Here is a 24,779-nt window from a genome sequence, read left to right on the forward strand (position 1 = left end):
GGGGAAGGACAATTTCGTCTTTTCATCAAAAAATTCAAAATTATCCTACACTTAAAAATCTTACCAAACATAATATTATTTTACATCATATTTTACAATTCTATCACAATCATTTTCTTTATTATTTACGTACTAATCATTAGTTTATCCTATCCTTCCAACCAAACGCAGCCTAGGAGTTCTCTAGCGAATTTCCCCACTTAGCCGGAAATCGATCGGTTTCATAGATTGACGATGAATAAATTTTATTTTTTAGAAGATTTTAAGGGCAAGGTGTTTTGGAAAGCAATGTTGGATTATGGCCACAGCAGCTTCTTGTGTGCGGTACTCGAAAGAAGGAAACCGAAAGACATCCGGATGATCTTTTCAGAGGTGAAAGATCAGGTATGTATGTTGATGTTCGATGGGTACGGTAGCAATCTCATTGTAAAGCTCGCCAAAGTCTGCGACGAACAACAGATGAACAAGTTGGTTTCTTCGGTAACTGCTAATGTCAATTTACTGAAGGCTCTCTGTCTCGACCCTCAAGGGTATGTTTACTTACAACTGCTCCTAATTTATATGCACTGTAATAATTCGATTTCTGGATTTTCGTGTTTCTTTTCAGATCTGAGTCCATGAAGAAATTTCTCCCGTGTCTCAGGACACCTGAGCAAATATCTCGTATGATATCCGTCTTCAGTTCCCTCACCGTCCCACTCCTGAAGGATGGGTTCGGTTCTGGCGTTATCAGCTATTGCTTCCATGTCTTCCCTACAGAAGAAACTCAAGTGACCATTACTGAATTTCATTCTATTTTTTCGAATTTACCATATCTGTAACAGTACTTGTGTTTGCGCAGCCAATAGTCGATGTGATCACTGATAATTTTCTCGAAATCGCCACCAATGAAAGCGGATGCTTCCTACTCAAAGTCTTCTGTTCAAAAGGGTTTCTACTGGAATGCCGACCACGGATTCTCTCAGAAATAATATCAAATGCACATCATCTGTCTCATGATCGATTCGGGTATGCATACGGCATACACCATTCCTTTTCTTATCCCTCTTGCAAGTTTGCGTATAAAATCCAGAAGAACCCAACATTTTTCTGGTTCCAGGTCTCGTGTGTTGGTCTTCGTAATAGCATAATCTGAGATGCGGGATGTGGTTGGAGCTAGGATAGTAGCTCGACTGACGGGTGCTTTCGCTTCCCTGTCGATCAACAGATATGCATCCGCGGTAGTATTGGAATTGATGAAGCAATACAAAGAAGAATACATACCTCAAATCGTCAATGAGATAATAAGCAGTCCCGATTTCTCCAGAGTCCTACGAGATCCATATGGCAAATGTGTTCTCGAATACGCCAAGCAATACTCTACGGTACCTCATCTTTATTTCTCTATCTGCGATATGGCTAGCTTGAAATAAACTAAGTTTAGCTTTAATACAAACCTTATACAATATCGCAGGAAACCATTTGCGAGATTTTGAATCACCAGATCTCCCTACACTCTGATCACATGCATAGTCGTCATCGCCATGGAAAGAAGGTGCTTCCTAAAAGGAAAAGGCAGAGGAATGTGATACGTGTCAATGTGCCAAAACCGAATACTTGGTCAATGGAAGTTGAAGACCGCTTGGTTATTTAATTTCAGTAGTAGTTTTGTATTAGTTTCCACACGTGTACATAGTGGGGCTTAGTGGGAAGAAATGAGTGGATATTATTTTTAGACAATTTATTTGTTGTAATATGTATAAGAAGGAGTAATGGAAGAAGAAAAGTTCATGCGAGAAAAGTAAAACGATCTCTCTCTTTCTAATTCTCTCTTCTTCGTTGTCCTCCTAAAATTATTCTTATCATTTGGTGCGGTGAGCGTGGCACTCAACCATGGACACTCGAGGTAAAACAAATGCTGAATTCCGAAATGAGGTCAATGAAATTTTAGCACGACATGAGTCAAGCTTTGATCAAGTAAATGCTACCTTGCAAACCGTATTGACAGAGCTTCAAGCTCTAAGGGCCTTTCGAAATACACCATCGGGGCAACCAGAAATCAACCCTTTTGCCGTTGGATCATCATCTTCTCCATTCAACCACCTTCGCTCAAACAACTCCGACCAACAACACCAGCATCTCAAATTGTCTTTTCCTAAGTTTAATGGGGAGGATCCTACAGGTTGGATTTACAAGGCAGAACAATATTTTGAATTCCAAAATATCGCAACCGGTCAACAAGTTCAACTTGCTTCTTTTCATCTAGAAGGGGTAGCTTTACAGTGGCATCGATGGTTAGCAAGGTTTCGTGGCCCACTTACATGGGATGAGTTCACCAAGGCGATTCTTCACCGTTTTGGTCCAACCGAGTACGAAAACTCGTCAGAAGCACTATCCCGACTTAAACAAACTTCAACTGTGGCTGCCTACCAAGAAGCTTTTGAGAAGCTTTCTCACCAAGTTGACAACTTACCGGAAAATTTCCTCATTGGTTGCTTCATTGCTGGCCTTAAAGATGAGATCCGCCTAGATGTGAAAATTAAACAGCCCCGAACTTTAGCGGATACAATAGGAGTTGCTCGCTTAATTGAAGAACGAAATCAATTAACAAGGCGACCCACTCAACTTCTTCGTTCTGAAATAATACCAGCGGTACCGCATTCTGGCCCTAAATCAACTGTCGGATTGCTTGGCCCCCCACCAAACCAGAGAATGAATGTGAATTCTGGAACCACCCCAACTACAGTTCGACGAATCACCAATCAAGAGGCACGAGAACGTAGAGAGAAGGGCTTATGTTATTACTGTGATGAGAAATTTATCCCGGGCCACCGTTGTGAACGTCCACAATTATTTATGATCACAGATTCTCCACCCCCAATCTATGACAATGATAATTCTGCTCGACTAGAATCAGAGAGCAATGAAGCACTGCCTGAAATTTCTTTTCATGCGATTGCAGGAACCAATCATCCACAAACAATACGTGTCATGGGAAGGCTAAAAAATAAAAATGTAATTGTGCTCATAGATGGTGGAAGCACCCACAATTTCATCGACCAAGCGACGATTAATAAATATGGGTTACCGGTGATTCAGAACAAGAAGCTTCAAGTTACAGTGGCCAACCAAGAAAAAATAGAGTGTGGGGGTCAGTGCCAATCGCTTACCATCATTATTCAAGGTCATTCCATCACTGCGGATTACTACGTTCTTCCAGTCGCAGCATGCCAGTTGGTTTTGGGTGTACAATGGCTGGAAACGCTTGGACCTGTTGAGATGGATTATAAACAATTAACTCTGACCTTTAAGATGGGAGGAATTTCTCATACTTTGCAAGGATTGAAGAATGCAGACATGGGCCCTCTAACAGAAAGGGAATTCAACACTATTCAAGGTACTGGATTTTTCTTCCAAATGTATTCTATAGTAAGAGAGGGTGAATTCAGCCCTTATCCATCAGACGTGGCCCATCTTCTTGCTGAATTTTCTCAAGTTTTTACACCAACTACCAGTTTGCCTCCAAAGCGCTCTCATGATCACCGCATTCCCTTACAACCAAATGCGGAACCGGTGAGTGTGCGGCCATATCGATACCCGTACTACCAGAAAAGTGAAATAGAGAAAATGGTGAAGGAGTTTTTACAATCTGGTTTGGTACGACCCAGCAACAGTCCATTTTCCTCACCAGTTCTATTAGTAAAGAAGGCAAATGGGGATTGGCGATTTTGTGTTGACTATCGAGCCCTGAACAATATTACAATCAAGGATAAATATCCCATCCCAGTGATCGATGAGCTTCTTGACGAGCTTCATGGAGCAAAATTTTTCTCGAAATTGGATCTGCGGGCTGGCTATCATCAAATACGAGTGCATGAAGAAGACATCCCAAAAACCGCATTTCGGACGCATGAAGGGCATTATGAGTTTATTGTGATGCCATTTGGGCTTACTAATGCACCAGCCACCTTCCAAAGCCTTATGAATGACATATTCCGTCCCTATCTCCAATCAAAATGTAGGTTTGGAGTTTCACAGGTTAACTACTTAGGCCATGTTATTTCTGAACAAGGAGTCGCGGTTGATCCAGAAAAAATACAGACAGTTCTTCAATGGCCTACACCCACAACAAGCAAGGGTGTCCGTGGGTTCCTTGGATTAGCAGGCTACTACCGAAAATTCATCCGGAATTTTGGGTGCATTGCTGCCCCTTTGCATAAAATTTTGACTAAGGATGAATTCAAATGGGACGAAACCACTGAGTTAGCTTTCCGAAAACTAAAAGAAGCATTGACATCACCACCGATTTTGAGCCTCCCGGATTTCTCCCAGTCATTTATTATTGAATGTGATGCAAGTGGAAGTGGTATCGGTGCTATTCTATCTCAACAAAATCGTCCCATAGCCTATTTTAGTGAGGCTTTGAAGGGATCAGCTTTATCCTTGTCCACTTATGAGAAAGAAATGTTGGCTATTGTAAAATCGATTCGTAAATGGCGTCCCTACCTGCTTGGCAAACCGTTTATAGTCCGAACAGACCACCAAAGTCTCAAATATTTGCTCGAGCAGCGAATCACTACCCCAGCACAAACTCGGTGGCTTCCAAAGATAATGGGTTATGATTATGTTATCGAGTATAAGAAAGGAGCCGATAATCAAGGAGCAGATTCTTTATCTCGTATGGTGGAGTTCCAATTTTTGTCCATTTCTAAGCCACACTCAGATTGGTGGTCAACTTTACAAAAAGAAGTAGAACAAGATACTTTCTATGCTAACTTGGAAAAAAACCCATCTCACCACCAGCTGATTCAACGAGATGGTGTATGGTTCAAGAAAGGAAAAATTTATTTGAGTCCCTCTTCAACTCTGATTCAGACCATCATCACAAAATGCCACTCATCACCCATTGGGGGACATTTTGGATTTCACAAGACTCTTGCCCGCATCAAGCAAAGTTTTTCTTGGTCCAATATGCGACAACGGGTGAGAGAATTCTTACGACAGTGCGATATATGCCAGCGCTACAAAACTGATTGTATGAAGCCAGCCGGATTACTTCAACCGCTGCCTATCCCTGTCCGACTTTGGACTGAGGTTTCTATGGATTTTATTGAGGGCCTACCGCCATCCAGTGGACATACAGTTATCATGGTGGTCGTCGACCGATTAACAAAGTATGCCCACTTTGCAGCATTGAAGCATCCATTTACCGCTATGACGGTTGCCAAAACATTTGTTACTACGGTAGTTCGACTCCACGGTATTCCAACATCAATTGTCAGTGACCGAGACAAGGTGTTTACCAGCTCTTTTTGGAGAGCCTTGTTTGAGCTACAAGGAACCAAGCTTTGTATGAGTTCTAGTTATCACCCGCAGTCCGACGGACAAACTGAGGTAATGAATCGTATCTTGGAGCAATATTTAAGATGCTTTGCAGGTGAGCAGCCACGTAAATGGATTGATTGGATTCCTTGGGCTGAATTTAGTTACAACACTTCAGTCCATTCAGCTACCAAAATGACTCCTTTCGAGGCCGTCTACGGCATTCCACCACCAAACATATTGTGTTATGTTCCGGGCACCTCACGAATCCAAGCTGTTGATGAGTACCTCCGTGACCGTAACTCCATTTTATGTGAGTTACGCCGCAATCTTTTACTAGCCCAAGATCGAATGAAAAGCCATGCTGACCAACATCGCAGCGAAGTTTCTTTCAATGTAGGAGACTATGTGTATTTGAAGCTACAACCATATCGACAAACTTCAATAGCTTTTCGTAAATCATTGAAGCTTGCCCCACGTTTTTATGGTCCATATCAAATAATTGAGAAAGTGGGGGCGGTAGCTTACCGATTGGGCCTTCCCTTGGGATCTTTAATTCATAATGTTTTTCATGTTAGTTTGTTACGGAAACATTTGGGACCAATCACAACAGTAGTAGCTGAACTACCACCAGTCACAGATGCCTCTATGATTCTTCCACAGCCTGAAGCAGTCTTAGATCGTCGTATTATTCACAAAGGAAAATACCGTCCGAGGTCTGAAATATTAGTCAAATGGAAGGGGGCAGCAACTGAAGACGCAACCTGGGAAAATGAATGGCGCTTCGCTAAATCTTATCCTACTTTTTTTCCTTGAGGACAAGGAAAGTCCAGCCGGGGGGAATTGATACGTGTCAATGTGCCAAAACCGAATACTTGGTCAATGGAAGTTGAAGACCGCTTGGTTATTTAATTTCAGTAGTTGTTTTGTATTAGTTTCCACACGTGTACATAGTGGGGCTTAGTGGGAAGAAATGAGTGGATATTATTTTTAGACAATTTATTTGTTGTAATATGTATAAGAAGGAGTAATGGAAGAAGAAAAGTTCATGCGAGAAAAGTAAAACGATCTCTCTCTTTCTAATTCTCTCTTCTTCGTTGTCCTCCTAAAATTATTCTTATCAGAATGATCGTCCAGAAATATGACCTCCTTTCTGCTCGGAAACCCCCCACCCCGTTATTCATATGACCTTGTTTATTTGTTTTGTGGTGTCCTCTGGTATTTAATACTTGTAATTTTTTGTTTTAGGGTGTGGTTTTGAAGATGGAATGAGTAACCTTATTAGCACGTACGTTTGTCTTCTGTGTTTGAAGTTCCAACCCACACACATACCTTTCAATTTGACTCCAAACAGCACTCCAATTATTGACTACAATTATTTAAAACACATACCCGTTGTCAGCTCCTATACGTTCCATTTTATGTACGTAATTATAAAAGTGTTATTATTTATCTTATTATATACTAGTACAACGACGCACGCCTTGCGTGCTTGTACGATATGTTTTTATAATTTATTTGATTTATATTTAAATGAGAATCAAAATATATTTATAAGAAATAATGAGTGGCTACATTATAATTTTGATATATGAACTAAAAAATAAATTAAAAAAGACCCAAGCAAAAATTGAACCTACAACCTCATGATTAAAAAACATAGGTTTTATCCACTAAACTACATGTGACTTGCTTTTATTTTTTAACACTTTATTAATATATATAATTAGTAATGTAGAGAGTGGGGGTGAAGGGTATTTTAGGTATTTTAAAAAACAGACCAAGGAAGTTACTCTAACCTACCCAGCCTTAATAAATAGTAAGAGATTTATGTTGTGCATGTCTATACTATATTATAAATTTACGCATAATAAGACAAAAGTCAAGGGGTTATGGTATAATTTTTCAAATACCTCCTATTTACTTCAATAATTAATTTTTAAAAACTCAAGTTTTTTTTTTTACACATTTAGTGTTTTTAAAAGTTTATAAATTGAATTAATTGTTTAAAAAACTTATTAAAAATCATAGAAATTTAAATTTTATTTTTAAGTTTTAAAATTTATTATTTTTTTAACAAAAATATCTACAAAAAATCGATTATACACACACAACGTGTGCATAAAAAAATATCTACAAAAAATGGATTATACACACGCACGCACATCTGTGAAGGCACATCTATGAAATAGATACGAGACATTACAGATTTCAATTGTACATGTACAAATTAATATGTGGCTATGATAAATAAAATATATAAAATATGAATAAGATATGATAATTATTCATACATCTTTAATTAAATAAATACAGTATTTGATATTTTACACATTTGATATTTCACAATTCTAAACCACAAATTATCTAAACACGGTAAAAACAATATGACGAAGAAATATAATTATGCATATATAAATATTGCACAAACATTTATGTTGATATATATGTCCATAAATATTCTTAATTCCGCGGAAAAAAACCTTAAACAAAACTTATGATTTTCAAGATCTGAAAGCTAAATAAAATATCATTGAAACGAACTCAACCCATATTGATTTTAAACCATAGAAAACGTTCCAAAGATGATATTAAGAATATGCTTTCGATGTTGACCATAATACTCTTCAATATTAAGCTTCTGTTTGATCATTTTGACTGCGGAAGAAAACCTTCTGAAAATTACATTAGTTTTAACACAAAAACTCATTTGACGCCGTCTCATGGATGAATTCAGTTAAACGGATCTCCGACTCGACTTAACCCGCTTCGATTCATAAAAAAATATTATTCTTATTTCAGAAGTATTACTTCTCACCACATATATTTAATGTAAAACAAATAAAATTTGAATTTAAAAAATTAATTAAAGTAAATAGAAGTATTTGATCAGATACAAAAAAAATTAAAAATAAATAAACAATATAAAATTCATCAAGAAAAATCACTTAAAGTCCGTATGTGATACTTAAGCTTATAGTGATGGAAGCTGTTTGGATTTTATTGATTGACAAGTTGACTTCCAAGTCTTTCTTGACTTGATGAATCAATCTGTAGCATCCGTTCTTGTTCTTGAGTACTATAAATAAAAGAGAGCAAATATTGGAGTATAACTGCAGGAAAATAGCCATGAGAACATCCCAAATATCTTCCATCTTATTTCTTCTTCTTCTCTCTTCTCTTTTGCTGAACACTAGCTTTTCCGCAAAAACGGAAGCTGAAGCTCTCGTTCAGTGGAAGAGAACCCTGTCGCCGTCTCCTTTTACCATTCCATGGTCCCTTGATAATCTCAGTAACCTTTGTAATTGGACGGGGATTACCTGCAATGAAGGGGGCTCCGTTTCCGATATAAACTTATCATATGCCTATCTTTACGGCAGAATTGACGGGCTCGATTTCGGTTCGTTCCCAAATCTCACCAGTTTCAATATTAGTGGAAACCGCTTCAGTGGATTGATACCGTCTAGTATTGGAAATCTATCTACAGTCATTTTCTTGGACCTCAGCAACAATATCTTAGAAGGCATCATTCCACCTGAGATTGGGAATTTAACAAAGATTCGTTACATTAGTTTCCGTTACAACAATCTCATTGGTGAAGTTCCACGTCAAATTGGCAAACTTCAAAAGGTGACACATTTGGATTTTGGAGTAAATCACTTGGAGACGGCTGATTGGTCTAGAATCCTGAGCCTCCCTTTTCTGACATACCTCAGCCTTGGTCCCAATAAACTCACTTTGCAGTTTCCAAGTTTTATAATCAGGTGCCAGAGTATTACTTTTCTTGATTTGTCATTTAACAATCTCACAGGCCCAATTACCGAATCAATATTAAAAAACTTGTTACAGCTCGAATATCTTTTGCTGCATGGCAACTCATTTGGAGGAAATATATCGTCTTCTTTTGGCCAACTCGTGAACCTTAAACAACTATTTCTCACATTTAATCACCTCGATTCAACAATTCCTCCTGAGCTCGGCCAATGCACCAACCTTACCTTTTTGAACTTAGGCTGGAATTCACTTACAGGACCTTTGCCTCTATCCATGTCAAACCTGACCCAACTAACATACTTGGTGCTATCTAATAATAATCTTTCTGGTGATATCTCTCATTTTTTAAGCAATTGGACCCAACTAACATTATTTGCTCTTGAAAGCAATCGCTTCACGGGAGTGGTTTCATCTGAAATAGGTGTACTGACCAATTTATCTGCACTCGCCCGGCTAAATAACCAATTTTCAGGCTCCATCCCACTGGAGATTGGAAACCTCCGAAAATTTGCAGTATGTAGACCTTTCAAATAATCTATTCTCGAGTGCAATACCACCAACAATCACAAATCTCACAAACCTCTATATACTGCGCCTTGATGCGAACAATCTCAATGGAACTCTTCCACCAACAATTGGGAATTTAACTTCACTCCAATATTTTGATGTGAATAATAACCAATTGACCGGGAAGTTGCCTGAGAATTTTGGGAAAAATATTCCTGGATTGACCTTTGCTGATTTTTCTATAAATCACTTCTCGGGGAATCTCCCACGGGGATTATGCTGTGGATTATATGTCTACTATTTTTCAGCGAAAGAAAACGATTTACATGGGCCATTGCTGGAGTGTTTCGAAAATTGTTCGAGTTTACATACGACGGGCAATTTGAGATGGCTGAGTTATCTACTCTTGGACTCAAATAAATTAACAGGTGAAGTTCCTTTTATCACAAGGATATGAGAAAAGTTACATTCGGACGTCCATTCAAAGGTCATTTAATTTTTCGATTTTCTACCCATTAGTTTCTAAGTAATTTGTAGTTTAACAGGAGAGATTCCATCTTCCATTTGCGATATGAGTTTCCTTCAGATTCTCCATCTATCAAATAACATATTGGAAGGAAAAGTTCCACAGTGCACAAGAAACGGAAGTGCACTGATATCTCTTAAGTTGAATATCAACGATTTGGAAGGAACGGTCCCTCAGTCCTTGGCCAAGTGCCGACAGCTTCAGGTTCTTAACATCGGAAACAATAAAATCCAAGATTATTTTCCTTCTTGGATGGAAAATCTCGTGGAGCTTCGAGTTCTTGTGCTGAGATCTAATAGGTTCCATGGTACGATGCCTGCTTTAAGGAGTAATATTTCCTATCCTATGTTGCGAATCTTCGACGTCTCCGACAATCAATTCACTGGAGCTTTGTCAGACCAATATTTCAAGAATTTCAAAGCCATGATTGATGTCAAGGAAAACAAAACTGAAACAAAGAACTCAACGTTACGTTACCCTTACATGGATTCTGTAACATTGAATGTAAAAGGACTGGAGCTTCAATATCAGAGAATTCTGGAAACACTTACGACCATTGATTTGTCAAACAACATGTTTCATGGAAATATTTCAGATATAATAGGAATGCTCAAATCATTAAGGTATTTGAATTTGTCCCATAACATCCTCACGGGTCATATTCTCACACAAGTTTTTGCCAATTTAAATTGTAAGGGCTTAATTACTAAATTTAATTAGTGTTTTAATTAAACTAAAACACCTAATCATTATCCCATTTAAATACAAGAAGAGTCCTACCATATCTTATTCATTACACGGCACTCACACACACAACACACACATTACACGGCACTCACACACAAGATTAAGCCAACCATCACACCACTATACTAATTTAGCCACTTTTGAGCAAGAAAAACGCAGCACAACGCCCTCCGTTCTTCCCCGCGTCGATATTCAAAAATTCGTGCGTTTTAACGCAAATACATGTCTAAATTAATAATTTAGAGAGTGGGTCTCATGTGAGACCGTCTCACAGATATTAATCTTTGAGACGGGTCAACTTTACCTATATTCACAATAAAAAGTAATACTCTTAGCATAAAAAGTAATACTTTTTCATGGATGACCCAAATAAGAGACCCGTCTCACAAATACGACCCGTGAGACCGTCTCACACAAGTTTTTGCCAATTTAAATTGTAAGGGCTTAATTACTAAATTTAATTAGTGTTTTAATTAAACTAAAACACCTAATCATTATCCCATTTAAATACAAGAAGAGTCCTACCATATCTTATTCATTACACGTCACTCACACACACAACACACACGTTACACGGCACTCACACACAAGCTTAAGCCAACCATCACACCACTATACTAATTTAGCCACTTTCGAGCAAGAAAAACGCAGCACAACGCCTTCCGTTCTTCCCCGCGTCGATATTCAATAATTCGTGCGTTTTAACGCAAATACATGTATAAACCTTTATTTCATGGATCGATCATGTTATATTACGTACTTTGATACAAATTATGCAGGAAAATTCGTTTGGTAGGTGCCACGATTGAAAGCAAAACCATTTGGATCAATATATGAAATTTTATGTATGAATTGGTTCGTTTCTTGGTTTTCTTGATCAATCCTTTGGTTGGATCCCTCTGGACGTTGCTGCTGCTATATGGCTATGATTTGGAGTGTGTTTAGACACTGGTAGATGGTCTGGAAATGGGTAGGAGCCGCTGGTACAGCAAGAAGCCATTGGCTGGATAGACTGTGCGTTCTTCTTCATGCGGGGAGTGTGGTTGCTGTTCGGATTTGTGGTTCCAGTCAAGGGCTAGGCTAGGGCTTGGGGCAAGGGCTTGGTACATTTCTTAGGGTCCTAACTCCTAAGATGAGTCTTGTTATGATGGTTCATGGTCTGGAGTGGCAGCCATGGTTCGCCGGAACGGTTGCGGTTTTTGGAACGGCAACTACCGTTCTAGTTCTAATGTTATGTTGCGGAACGGTTGTATAAAAAAATTAACAAATTCAAAAAATTGGTAAAAAAATTTAAATATAAATTACATCATACTAAAAAATAAAATATATGAAGTTATTACAAATTAATATATCATACAAAACTATTTTACAATAATAGCACAATAAGAAATACACACTAAAAATTATAACATACCAAAGCTAATACCATGAAGAGTGACGCAGAGGAGCGAAATCATTGTTATATTATTCATCAGTATCTCGTAGATTAAATTGATTTCGAACATTTGGATATTGACGTGATTGTCCATAGGGATATTGATTAGATTGAGATGACGAAAGATCATTAGGATGGGATGACTGATTTTGTAATAGTGTTTCGTCACGACGATTATAGTATCTGAATCCACGATACACAGTAGAACTATCAGCTTTACTTGAAGATCTATACTCGTGACCATGACGTCCAACACCACGCCATATAGATGATGAAGATTCATTGTATATGTCACCAATATATTGAGACGGCCTATAATCAAATCCACGATGTCTAATTCCATGTGTACCAGATGTTGAAAAATCAAATGATCTATCAAAAGAATCGTGTCTAGAATTATAATTAGCAAAAAGTGGTCAACATGAAAGTTGTAGCCCTATGTGTTTTCTTGCATCTCCAATTAGCATCATGTCATTTGAAGGTCTGAGTAAAAAGTTATGCTAATTTTCCTAACATTTGTCAGTGCAATAACAACGATACACACGACACACTTCGGGCCACTTTTGGCTCGTCTTCCCTAATGATTTGAACAAAACTCAAAACATGAAAGTTATAGCCTTATATCTTATCTTTCTAATGGAAGTGGCCTCACAATAATTGGATTAATATACAAGACATTATACTAAAAACCACAACTACTGCCACATTTCCCGTTACGCTCCGCCGTTCCGTTCCGCATTGTCGTTTAATCGCCGCTAAAAAGTCGAAGAACAGCGCTACAAAACAATCACCGCTTTGCCCTGGAACGGCGGTCACCGTTCCCGTTCTGCAACAGCCATTCCGACCACTTAACGGCCGTTCCGGCGAACCATGGTGGCAGCTAGGTGTCTGGAACCAAAAAACTACAGCTGCACAGAATTGGTTCTCATGTGAGGGGCTGTCATGGTCTTGCTGGTTTTGGGGCAGGACTGCGGGTCTGGACAAAAAAGGCTTAACCAGGGTCATATAGGATGTCTAAGGAAGTGGTCTAGGTCATGGTTAGGGGCTGGTGTGAACCGTGGCTAGGATAGAGTCGAAGGGAGATCACGTGGGTATTTTGGTTCGAAGTGCTACATGTGTGTTCTTGATTCCAGCCGAGGAGTTGGTTTAGTGATTAATGGTGTTAGGAAGTGACCCAGGGGTTGGTCAGGGGTCCGAGTCATGGGTTAGTAAGTTGGTTTGTCATGGTTCTAGTCCCGAGTCGTTCGGTAAGTCGTAAGGTATTTTAATTAATTCGGTAATAATTTGTGTCCGAGTACATCTTCGGGGCTATGTTTGGTTAGTTAAATATTGAGGTTTTGGCAGCATTTCCAGGACGTTCCAACAAAGTCCACGATATTCGAAAATATGTATCACGTGCAAAATAATTATTTTGAGCTATGCGATTTGTCTTGTGGCCAAATTATATTTACGGGTTTGGAAACCAGAGAACGTGTCCGGGGACCTCTCCAACCTTTTCGAAGGATTATGTTATGTTAGGGAGCGGACATCCGGTCCAAGGACTGTGGTGATCCCTGCTGGCCCAGTACTGCAGTTTAGTTTGATCAATGATTTATGTTTATGAGCCACTTGCATTGAACATAACTCTACACAAAATGTTTTACCATTATGATGATTATGACGAGCACGAAAATATGATTTTTATGAAATTTTTTATGCAGAAAAGTCGCATTATACATATTTATGCTTATATTATGCTATGTACGAGCTATGTTAAAATTACATTGATTTTTATTACGTATTACTTGTTATTCACGGTTTATGCATGTTGAGTCATTAGGCTCACTAGGTTTGATCGATGCAGATGATGTAGTTGAGGAGGCTGAAGGTGGTGACCAGTGAGTAGGCTCGGACTAGCGACAGTACAAACCCGAGGACCTTGTAGTTCACTAGCATTTTAATGCACATTTTAAAACTATTTACTCTGATTTTATTGCACTGGTTTTGTTGAATAGTGTGCTAAAATTTTAATATTGTGTTGAATTTTTCAAATTATGGTGGATGTTTAACTCGGATTTTATGGTTGGGGTATTTAAGAAGGATGGAGTTTTAATTTTAACTTTATTTTAGTACGAGTGAGGACCATTATCTATTTCACGAGTTATATATTATAAATTATTTAATAAGAAAATTTTTAAATTTTTTTCAAATATTAAAATATTAGTATTTTAAGACACGGTTCATCACATTCTGTATCAGAGCACAAGGTTTCCTGATATAGAGTTTTGCCACTGCTAGTTACGAGAAGCTCAAGAAATCAAGCTTCAAGTCTGTAAGTTTTTACGGTTTTAAACGCATTAAGTGTTAAGTACGAGTTTCTTTAACTACATGTTTAAGTTTGAAACCATTTTTAGCATGATATATAAGTAGTTCGGTTATGCATGTTGATTATGTGTTGGGTTAAATTGTGAAACAGTATGCCTCTACGACTGATCTTATGGTGGCCGAGGGATGGATTAAGTCCATACAGGTGATCTTTACCTTTATGAAGCTACAAAATGCTGAAAGATTTAGATGCACCACTTATTTGCTGAAGGATGATGCTCGATTATGGTGGGAAAGAGCATTAGTGTCGGTGAATCTGTAGACCCTGACTTGGGAAGGCTTCAAGGAGGTTTTCTATTCCAAATACTTCACTGATGAGGTACGCTCCCGAATGACTAGGGAGTTTATGACGTTGAGGCAGGGAGACTACAGTGTGGCGGATTTCGTGAGGAAGTTCGAGCAGGAGTGTAACTTCGTGCCCTTGATAGCTAATGACGCCAGAGAGAAGCTGAGGCATTTATTGATGGTTTATGGCTAATCTTGCGCCGTGATGTTTGCATAGCTGGTCCTCCTATTTATGATGTTGCAATGACCAAAGCTTTAGCATCTGAACAGGTTCGGAAGGACATCGAGATTAATAGGCGTCGCGGCGACAGTTTCAGCAGCCAGCTGAGAAGCCGTTTCAAGGGCCTAACAAGGGCAAAGGACAACAACCACCACAGAAGAAGGTTGATCATAAGCTTGTTGATTATCCGGTGTGCCCAAAGTGCAGCCTCAAGCATGAAGGATAGTGTCTATGGGGTTCAGGCAAGTGCTTCAAGTGTGGATCCGCTGATCACATTTTTGAGAATTGTCCACAATGGAAGCAGCCGACACAGGGCCGAGTCTTTGCGATGCATGCCGAGGAGGCAGACCCAGACACTATACTCTTGACAGGTAATATAATTTATTTAGCACTGTATTATTTTGTTGGAATTTATTATGAATTGTTCGAATTTTTGGGAATACTAGTAGGCTATTTTCAAAATTTACATGAGAACTTTAGGATAGTGGATTCCGTTTGTCCATGTGAGATTAGGTTTAGTCCTTTATGAGAATTGTTGGGTGGAGTGTATGCTAATATTATCTCAGGGATGATCTACATAGCGGAAGTAGCCACAAATGCTCAGTAAGATTCCGGGGCTACTCATTCTTTTATATTAGACGGCTTTGTGACTTATTTGGGCTTCCCAACTAGGCTGGATGTGAGTCATTCTGTGACCGTTCCATCTGGAGAGAAACTGTCTACTTCTAGTGTGGTCAGAGACTTGAGTCTCGAGCTACAACACCACATAGTCTACGCTGACCTTATTGTATTGCCGATACCCGAGTTTGACATCATTCTAGGAATGGATCGGTTGTCAAAGAATGGAGTGCCAATCGATTTCCAACGAAATTCAGTGAGGGCAGACGATTGGGCAAGGAGGAGTTCGTATTCGAGCCAAATGGACGCAACAACACGCCGCATATGATATCATGTTTTTAGGCGAGGAAGCTTATGTTTAATGGATGCCAGGCGTTCTTAGCAAGCATTATTTCAGCCCCTGATGCTACTAGTCAGATTTTAGCAGACGCCCTAGTTGTTAGAGACTTTTCGGACGTGTTCCCAGACAACATCGCTGGTAATCCGCATTAGCGTGAGGTGGAGTTTTCCATTGATATCATGTTAGGTACCGTGCCGATCTCCAAGGCAGCGTATCGCTTAGCGCCTACAAAGATTAAAGAGCTCAAACAGCAGATATAGGAGCTACTGGATAAAGGATTCATACGACCTAGTTGTTCACCTTGGGGCGCACCAGTACTCTTCGTGAAGAAGAAAGATGAAAGCATGAGGCTTTGCATCGACTACCCGTAGCTGAATAGAGATACAATGAAGAATAAGTATCAACTGCCAAGGATCGAGGATTTATTCAATCAATTGCAAGGAGTGGCAGTGTTTTCCAAGATAGATGTTCGCTCCGGACATCATCAGCTGAGGGTGAAAGATGCAGATGTGCACAAGCATCATGTTCCATTGATTTGCAAACAAATAAATATGACAAGTTTGAACATGTTGATGAAAAATAAATATGATAAATCTATATGTTGAAAAGAATATAATAACAACTTATATATTGAATTCGATGTATCATAATGTCATGTGCAAACCGTTTAGGCCTCATACCGTTGATTTAGCAAAATTTGTCTGGTTGTTTCATAAATTGGGGATATGTCTATAATTAATGAATTGCGGTCATAATTAGTTTAATATGTGATTCTAAATTTTTTTAGTCCATCTTGAACACACAAAATTAAAATATGACATACGCACCTATTATGAAAAAATTTAAGATTTGTTGCATATTTTAATAAGATCACTCTAGAAGTTATCAAAAGAAATTGAAAAAATTTGAGAAATTAAAACATATTCTTCTAAAATAAAAACTATAAGTTAATTGTGTCATATGTGGTTTGTTAAAACATCTATACACAAGCAATTATTTTGAATGTTCCAAGAACTATAAATCAAATAACATCTAATTCTCATAGAGGAACGCTTTTTCATTGATCAATCCAAATCTTCGAATACTAAGAAACTTTAATATTTAAACGAGAAATTTTTTAATTAATTCTTTTTTGTTCAAGAAATAATTTTTTAAGTGTTTGTTTTAATGTATTTCGTGAGATACGTTTAATAGAAATATTTTTACTTGTTGAAAACAATTTTCAAAAGATAATTTATCACAAAAACTAAATTTCTTCTCTAAATTTAGAATCATAATATTTAAATAGCTGAGAATCGTACCCCTTTGAAACGAAATTGTTGGCATTTGATTTTGAGAATGGTCAATACCAATTTTCACTGTATATTTTTTCTTGGCGTACCACGTTAAAGTTCCATAATCATCTCCTTGTTGAAATTTGTAAGTTATCGAACAATATTTACATTTGGTTTGCAAATCACCGGAGGGAAGCGTCGCCTTTTCGAAATGTTTGATGAAGATATTAGATGTATGGCGAGACACCGCTCGAGTTCTAGGCATTGTCAAATTGGTCATACTTTCTTGATTTGGATGATGATATGTTTGTTCAGCCGCCTTTTGTTCTTGTTGCTCCTCATCGAAAAAATCAAGATCATAATCATAAACATTGAATGAAGAAAAATTGCGATCCTCAAACTCAGACATGATTCTCTTTCCCTTGCTTACTAGTACCAATCCACTTGAACCATCCGTTTGTATAAAAATAAAATTGGAGTAAATAGAAAAATAAATGAACAATCGATAATAATCGACAATTGAATTATGAGAATAGAGAAATAAAGTTTAAATTGAGAAATGTGTGAAAAAAATGAAAAGAGTAGGGGTGTTTAATTATAACTTAAATTCCGAATTTTTTTTTTATAAAAAAAATCAACTGTCGAGATTGTTGTGTGACCATCTATTTTTTTCTAAAAAAGTAATAATTAAATATCGCCGACCCGTCGGGTTCAAACCGTCCGACCCGGTGGGTTAAAGGGTTTTAAACCCAAAAATCGTAATAGAACCACCTTTGGTCAATTACGGTCACGGTTTCGGGTCAAACTCGTTGACATATTTAACCATCAGGGTCTGGCCCGGATTCAACCCGAACCGTGGCCAAGTCTACGTCAATTTCATATCGGTTTAAAATTATATTAATAAAAATTTAAGGAAGAACAAATTACTATCTAAAAAATCTAATTAGAAATGTTTTATATTCCAAAAATTTATCCTATCAACCTTTCATATAACCATCAAATCAAAATCTAATGTTTTGTGTTGTTATTGCGGAAATGAAAGATCAAGGTATATTTTTTTAGGCATAAATATTAATTTCGGTAATAGGTTTTCTATTTAATTTTGTTTATATATGTTGCACTGCAGTATTTCTGGAAAGTGAAATTCAGCTTCAACAAGGATCAAATTGCAATTGTATTCCTCGTCGAGAACGCTGTGGCAGTGATATCCAATGTAACTTCCTAATTTTTATTTTTATTTTTTTAAAATTAATATTAATTATATATAAAAACTAAGAAATCATATAAAAATATTTCAGGTATTTTGCATGCCTATAGTTGGACCTCTTGTTGGAGAATCCACATTGTGCTGTTTTTCACTATGTTTAATGCATTCTTAAAAAAAATATTTATAAACTTTAAATATTATTATATAAAAATATATGTCATTTGAGATAATATTCAAATAAAAATATTAATAGTACGTCGTTAAATTGATTTTTTTTTCTAAACCGAGTGGAACTGTTAACAATAAAAAGATATTAAAAAAATCATATATTTTTTGTTTATCAAAATTTTAAATAATAAATAAATATTTTTCAAAAAGTAAAAAATTTGTCGTTAATCATATGAATGAATTTTGACTAAAAATTTTAGTTATTTTTATGGCATGTTAAAAAATATAGTTCTAATCAAGATAAATAATAATAATTATATCAATTTACGAAGAATAAATATTAAAAAAATTCACGACACTCTTTTAAAAAATTGAAAAACGTTATTTTATATAAAATTATTTATATTTTATTTAATATGATAAAGAGTAGTGAGAATTAAATATGTAAAAGTAACACAAAACTATAACCAAAATTAAATAAAATTATATAATTGATGCATACAATTAAATGTGTTTTATATTTTTAGATGACCTGAAATTCAAATTTGAGTATGAAAAAAGATATTGAAAAATTTTCACATTTAGTTATGTATTATTTTTTATTTGTTTTCAAATATTACTGTGGTAGATGAATGCATTAATAATAATAAATATTTGCAAACACTGTCTTTGAAAAACAATCCCGAATTTAATTTTTTTTGTATATATATAACAATGGAAGATTGATTAATTTGCAGCTAATAGGTTTCATCCTGTGTGTGATGATAAAGCTGGTTCCCCTTTTCTCAAATAAGCACATGCATATGCAACCAACAATTAATATAATGTTGTAAGTTCATGCGAAAGATTTTACACTTTTGTTATTATCGTTATCTTCGTCTGTTCAGGTGGTCGTTCTATTGATAACATTAATCGAATTAATTAGTATCGTGAACTCGATCAGTATAAGTTGCAATTTGAAAATAGCAAAATATATCCCGTAAATTGGTATGTTTTGATTTTTGATAATTTGAATAGTTGAAGTTTGATCTCGGTTTTAACATTTAGTTAAGGTACATAAAATTACTCCCTAAAAAATTGTTAACAGGCTAATATATCCTTCGTTATACTAATTTTTTTCCAATTCTTGATTTATTATACCCCTAAACTCTTAAATTCAGTACTTCTTTAATAGATGAGCAGGTATATATATAGAGTGAGTCTCATGTGAAACCGTCTCACGGATCTTAATATGTGAGATGGGTCAACCCTACCCATATTCACAATAAAAAGTAATACTCTTAGCATAAAAAATAATATTTTTTCATGGATGACCCAAATAAGAGATCCGTCTCACAAATATGACTCGTGAGACCGTCTCACACAAGTTTTTGCCATATATATATATATATGATATGAGCGCATATGATATAAAGATTTTACAAAATATTGGTGGGAAAATTTAGGTCCGAAGAATTAAAAGAAAATTCAACCAAATAATTCTCAACTTTTTCGATGGCTTTAGAGATAAAAATAAATTAGAAGTAAAAACTTCTATAGTATATTTCACAATTAATCAAAAATATTATTTTTATTTTTTATTAATTAATAATATTTTTCGCTACTTTCAAATTTTGTGTTAATATATAATATATTTGATTTTTTAATATTTATTATATTTTATTATAGTTGAGGACATGATAGTAACTAACTAGGATATACATAAATTTTTTCTTCCAACTTTACCCTTATATGATACTAATATTATACTTTTATTTTTTATTTTTAAATTCAACACACTTTTTTTTATTTTTTTTTTATTTCAACAATTCAAATATCAATTTATTCTCTCCATAATTTGTCAAATTTCACTTCAGTCCATCGATAATAATAAAAAATACTGTACACATATGCACTGTTTGTGGATAGTAACTAGTATACTAATATGATTGATATGGTCATTTTGTGAAAACTGGATTATATATAAGGCGCTTAGGGGGGGCCCTTAAGCGAAAGCTGAAGCCGTTTACGTAGGGGTGTTCATCGGTCGGTTCGGTTTTAATTTATCTAATTTCGGTTCGGTTTTCCGGTTTTCGGTTTTTGAATTATGTCATCCGAAACCGATCAATTGTAATTCGGTTCGGTTTCGGTTTGGTAATATAATGGACCGATTTAAACGGTTCGGTTTGTTCGGTTTAATTAATAATATATCATAAAGTGAAAAAAACATAAATTTTTTCAAACATTTAATTTAGATGCTTATAAAGTCCGAGCAATGGTTTTTCTCTCTTTTCGACTCTCTTCCTTGCAGCTTCCCTAGCCTTCATGGCAGCTGCTTCCTCTTCAGATACAGCTTGAGGCTTTTCAGCTGCCTTTTTTCTCTTCCTAACGGTGACAGACGAAGGAGCACCCACTTACCTACAACATTGACTCACCATTAGAAAAGCATGAACAAAGCAGTATCTCTTTTTTAGGGTGGGGGGAGGTGGAGGGTTGAATTATTAAAAAAAAACCGAATGTCTATACCTATAGAATCTGTATAAAAAAAGCCAGAGTTTGGATCATAATAGCAATTAGTCCTTTGATTGTAATAATAGCCTGATGAACTCTCGTACTCCCAATCTGTTATTCACACATAATTAAAAAAAAGTTAGTACAGAGACATTGTTTGTTCAAGTAAAATGGCAATACATTATACAACCAAGGAAAAATATACACAAACTCAATTATGAACTAACACCGACATATATTCAAAATTCAAATCATAGCAATAAAGTAAAAAAATATGAAGGAAAAAAGCTACTGAAGATAATGCTTGATGATGGTGTCACCCAAAAGTAAAAAAAATATGAAGGAAAAATATGAAGGAAAAAAGCTACAAAAGCTACTAAAAAAAAACGCCCAAATGTTAATCATCCCACTAATTATTAAATCAACAATCAAATATGAAAGTCTATAAATCATAAATTCCTAATCTTAATAGAAAATTTTAATATAAATTAATTTATCATACCTGATTGATAGATGCATTTATATGTCAGTCATACAAGGAACACCTCTTCCCAAGTTGGCCAAATCTGGAAAAAAAATTATTTTTATCATCTAAAAAATACAATATTTGTCACATTAATATTAAAAAATTTGTAACTTTTACCATCTTCAAATTTCTCGAGCTTATCCAAGTCTTCTTCTACTGTAATATGTAAAGATTCATTACGAATCCAGTCTTGTGCACAAACAAGAGCTTGCACTAATTTAGGAGTTAACGAACTCCTAAATGGATCAAGCACACGACCTCCAGTACTAAATGCACTTTCTGACGCCACAGTAGAAATAGGAATTGCTAACACATCACGAGCCATTTCAGCAAGAAAAGGAAATCTAGGCTTGTTAACTTTCCACCAAAGCAAGATATCAAAATTTTCATTTCCAGGCTCTACTTCTTCACCAAGATATTTGTCCAACTCTGACTTAGCACCCATAATTCCACACATGGCTCTGTGCCTCAAGTATTCTTGTTGAATTAAGGTTTTTTTATGTGCGCTTCCAGAACTTGACATGTCATTGTCAATTGTTTTACTAGCTGAAGCCGATGATTTAGATTGAGATTCTTTTGAAGTTCTTATTCGATACTCATCATATAAAGATATCACATAGAGCTTTAGATCATCTCTCATTTTTCCTCCTTTCTCTTCTCCATACATACTCAAAAGAACAAAAGCAACATACTCAAATTTGAAACGAGGATCTAGCACACAAGCAACAAAAATCATCTTATTCATCTTTTCTGGAGCGCCCCAATACTTTTCAAATTTAGCTTTCATCTTCTCCGTCATACAACTCAAATCAGTATCATCACTATCCACTAACATTTTCAAAATGCAAGCAACTTCACCAATTTCATGAAAGTGAACATTTGAAGTAACATATGATGACCCTGATACTCTCAAGGTAAGTTCGTAAAAAGTTTGAAGAAACTTTACCATGTGTCTTATTTTCTTCCAGTCATCATTAACAAAAGCACCCACAATATTCCCATCTTCACAAGTGTGATTAAGAAGATTATCCAACAATCCAGGATCAAGAAAACCATATCTCACAAAGGCATTCTCAAATTCTTGTTCTGTATTCAACATCAAATAGGTCGAATTCCACCTAGTAGGGACATCCAAACACAATGATTTTTTACTCTCTATTTTTTCAATTTCACAACAATCTTTGAATCGTTTCATCCTTGCAGGAGATTGCCTAATGTATCTCAAAAGCTTGTCTCACACGTTTCACAGAATCACCAACTTCTTTCAATCCATCTTGAACAATAAGATTGATTATGTGAGCAACACATCTAACATGAAGGTGACTACCATCCATGAAATTAGTTCCCCATTTGCTTAATTGTTTGGAAAGTTCTTTCACTGCCGTATCATTTGAACTAGCATTATCAACTGTAACAGTAAACACTTTGTCCAAACCCCAATCAATCAAACACTTAGTGATTGCAATTGCCATATCATCACCTTTATGACTACTAATTGGACAAAAATTCAAGATCTTCTTGTGCAGTTTCCAATCTTTATCAATAAAATGAGCTGTGAGACACATATAATTGATTCGCTGTATTGAAGTCCATGTATCTGTTGTGAGACAAACTCTTTGATGTGTGTCTTTGAAAAACAACTTAAGTTTTTTCTTTTCTTCCAAGAAAAGTTCAAAGCAATCTCTCGTTATTGTAGCACGGGAAGGAATTCGAAATAGAGGTTGTATTAAATTAATAAAATGCTTGAACCCTTCTCTTTCAACAAGACTAAAAGGTTGTTCGTCCATAATTATCATCTGAGCTAATGATTTTCTACATGCTTCTTGATCAAATCTCCAAATATTAACTGAATTTTCACCATCTTTTGAATTTTCTTGAAATATTAATTTGGCTTGTTTAGTCCCAGCATTATGAGGATTTTGCGTACACTTTCTCAGATGATTATTTAAAGAAGATGTTTCATTGGCATTTGAATCAGCAGCATAGTTTGAACTACAATAAAGACACCTTGCTCTTTTATTCCCATCACAATCAACATACCTTTCAAAATGTTCCCACACAATTGATCTAGGCTTTACGGTTTTCCTCTTCTTTGAATCTTCAGTGGTTTTTGCAGAAGAATCAATAGGTGGCTCGTTATTTGAATTTCTACTTTCACCGAGTGTACCATCAATTTCAGCCATCTAATAATACAATAAACATAATATGAAGATTAAAATAAGAACAAATGAAAAAATCCAACAAAGATAAAGCAGTCTGTAATTAAATTATCAAACGAAAAAATTCCTACGAGACTTCTTTGAGACATCATATCATAGACAGTGGGGTGGTTTTTCTCTTTTTCAAAGGATAAGGTACATTATTTCTTTAGAAATAAAGAAAAAATCACATTCCTCTTAGGTAAGATACCAGTTAACATCGTTATTATTATTTTATTTAAATTTTGTTATTGTTATTTGTATCATCGATATTAAACCGAAATAAATTTATTTTCAAGAATGATTTAAAGCCTACTTCTTTGATTCACCAGGGAGATTATCCAAATTCCTCCGTGATCAAACAACCGATATGATAAGAATCAAATGTGTTCGAATATAGAAAGAATAGCGCCTGCCTCTCACCATCAAACTGATAATAATAATCAAATCATGAAAATACACAAAAGTGCAAATGGTTCTATTCGAAGGAACCGAATCTTACAAAAATAGCAAACCTGGCCACGAATGCTAATTTCATATACAACTTAACTTCCATTTTCCAAGCATACAAAATCAAGGGGAAGAGAGAACCACACAAAAAATGTATACAAAATATCCTTGCTCAGTAGATGTCACACTCTGTGTCAAGGGATTTCTTTGACAAACATACACCTACTGACCTACATGCCCACCGAAAAAAACACCTAATTTGACAAACATACACCTACGTACAACCAACACACAAGGAAGATTATCCATTTCACCTAAATTGAAAAAAAAATAAAGAACACCACTGTAC

General features: G+C 36.0%; 2 protein-coding genes across 4 annotated transcripts in view; both read left to right on the forward strand.

The window, feature by feature from the left end:
* The first annotated feature begins 234 nt into the window (after positions 1–234).
* The window catches only part of LOC140808580 (pumilio homolog 12-like), an 87,030-nt gene continuing 62,485 nt past the window's right edge, over positions 235–24,779 (forward strand). Inside the window, exons 1-4 of one of the 3 annotated variants that reach the window (XM_073165651.1) lie at positions 235–530; positions 608–770; positions 842–1,008; positions 1,100–1,337. In XM_073165651.1, the coding sequence (XP_073021752.1) occupies positions 235–530; positions 608–770; positions 842–1,008; positions 1,100–1,130 (657 nt within the window). In that variant the 3' untranslated portion in view covers positions 1,131–1,337. Of the gene's footprint in view, positions 531–607; positions 1,009–1,099; positions 1,365–1,453; positions 1,567–24,779 lie in introns of those variants that run through there. The other 2 variants (XR_012112984.1, XM_073165650.1) reach the window with 2 other exon arrangements.
* On the forward strand, positions 8,329–10,828 carry LOC140809057 (uncharacterized). Its single transcript, XM_073166523.1, is given in 3 exon segments — positions 8,329–9,576; positions 9,578–10,010; positions 10,128–10,828. Coding segments are annotated over 3 exon segments (2,280 nt in total). The 5' UTR covers positions 8,329–8,430.

The sequence above is a fragment of the Primulina eburnea genome, chromosome 13, assembly GCF_022965805.1.
Source record: "Primulina eburnea isolate SZY01 chromosome 13, ASM2296580v1, whole genome shotgun sequence".
Lineage (NCBI taxonomy): Eukaryota > Viridiplantae > Streptophyta > Magnoliopsida > Lamiales > Gesneriaceae > Primulina > Primulina eburnea.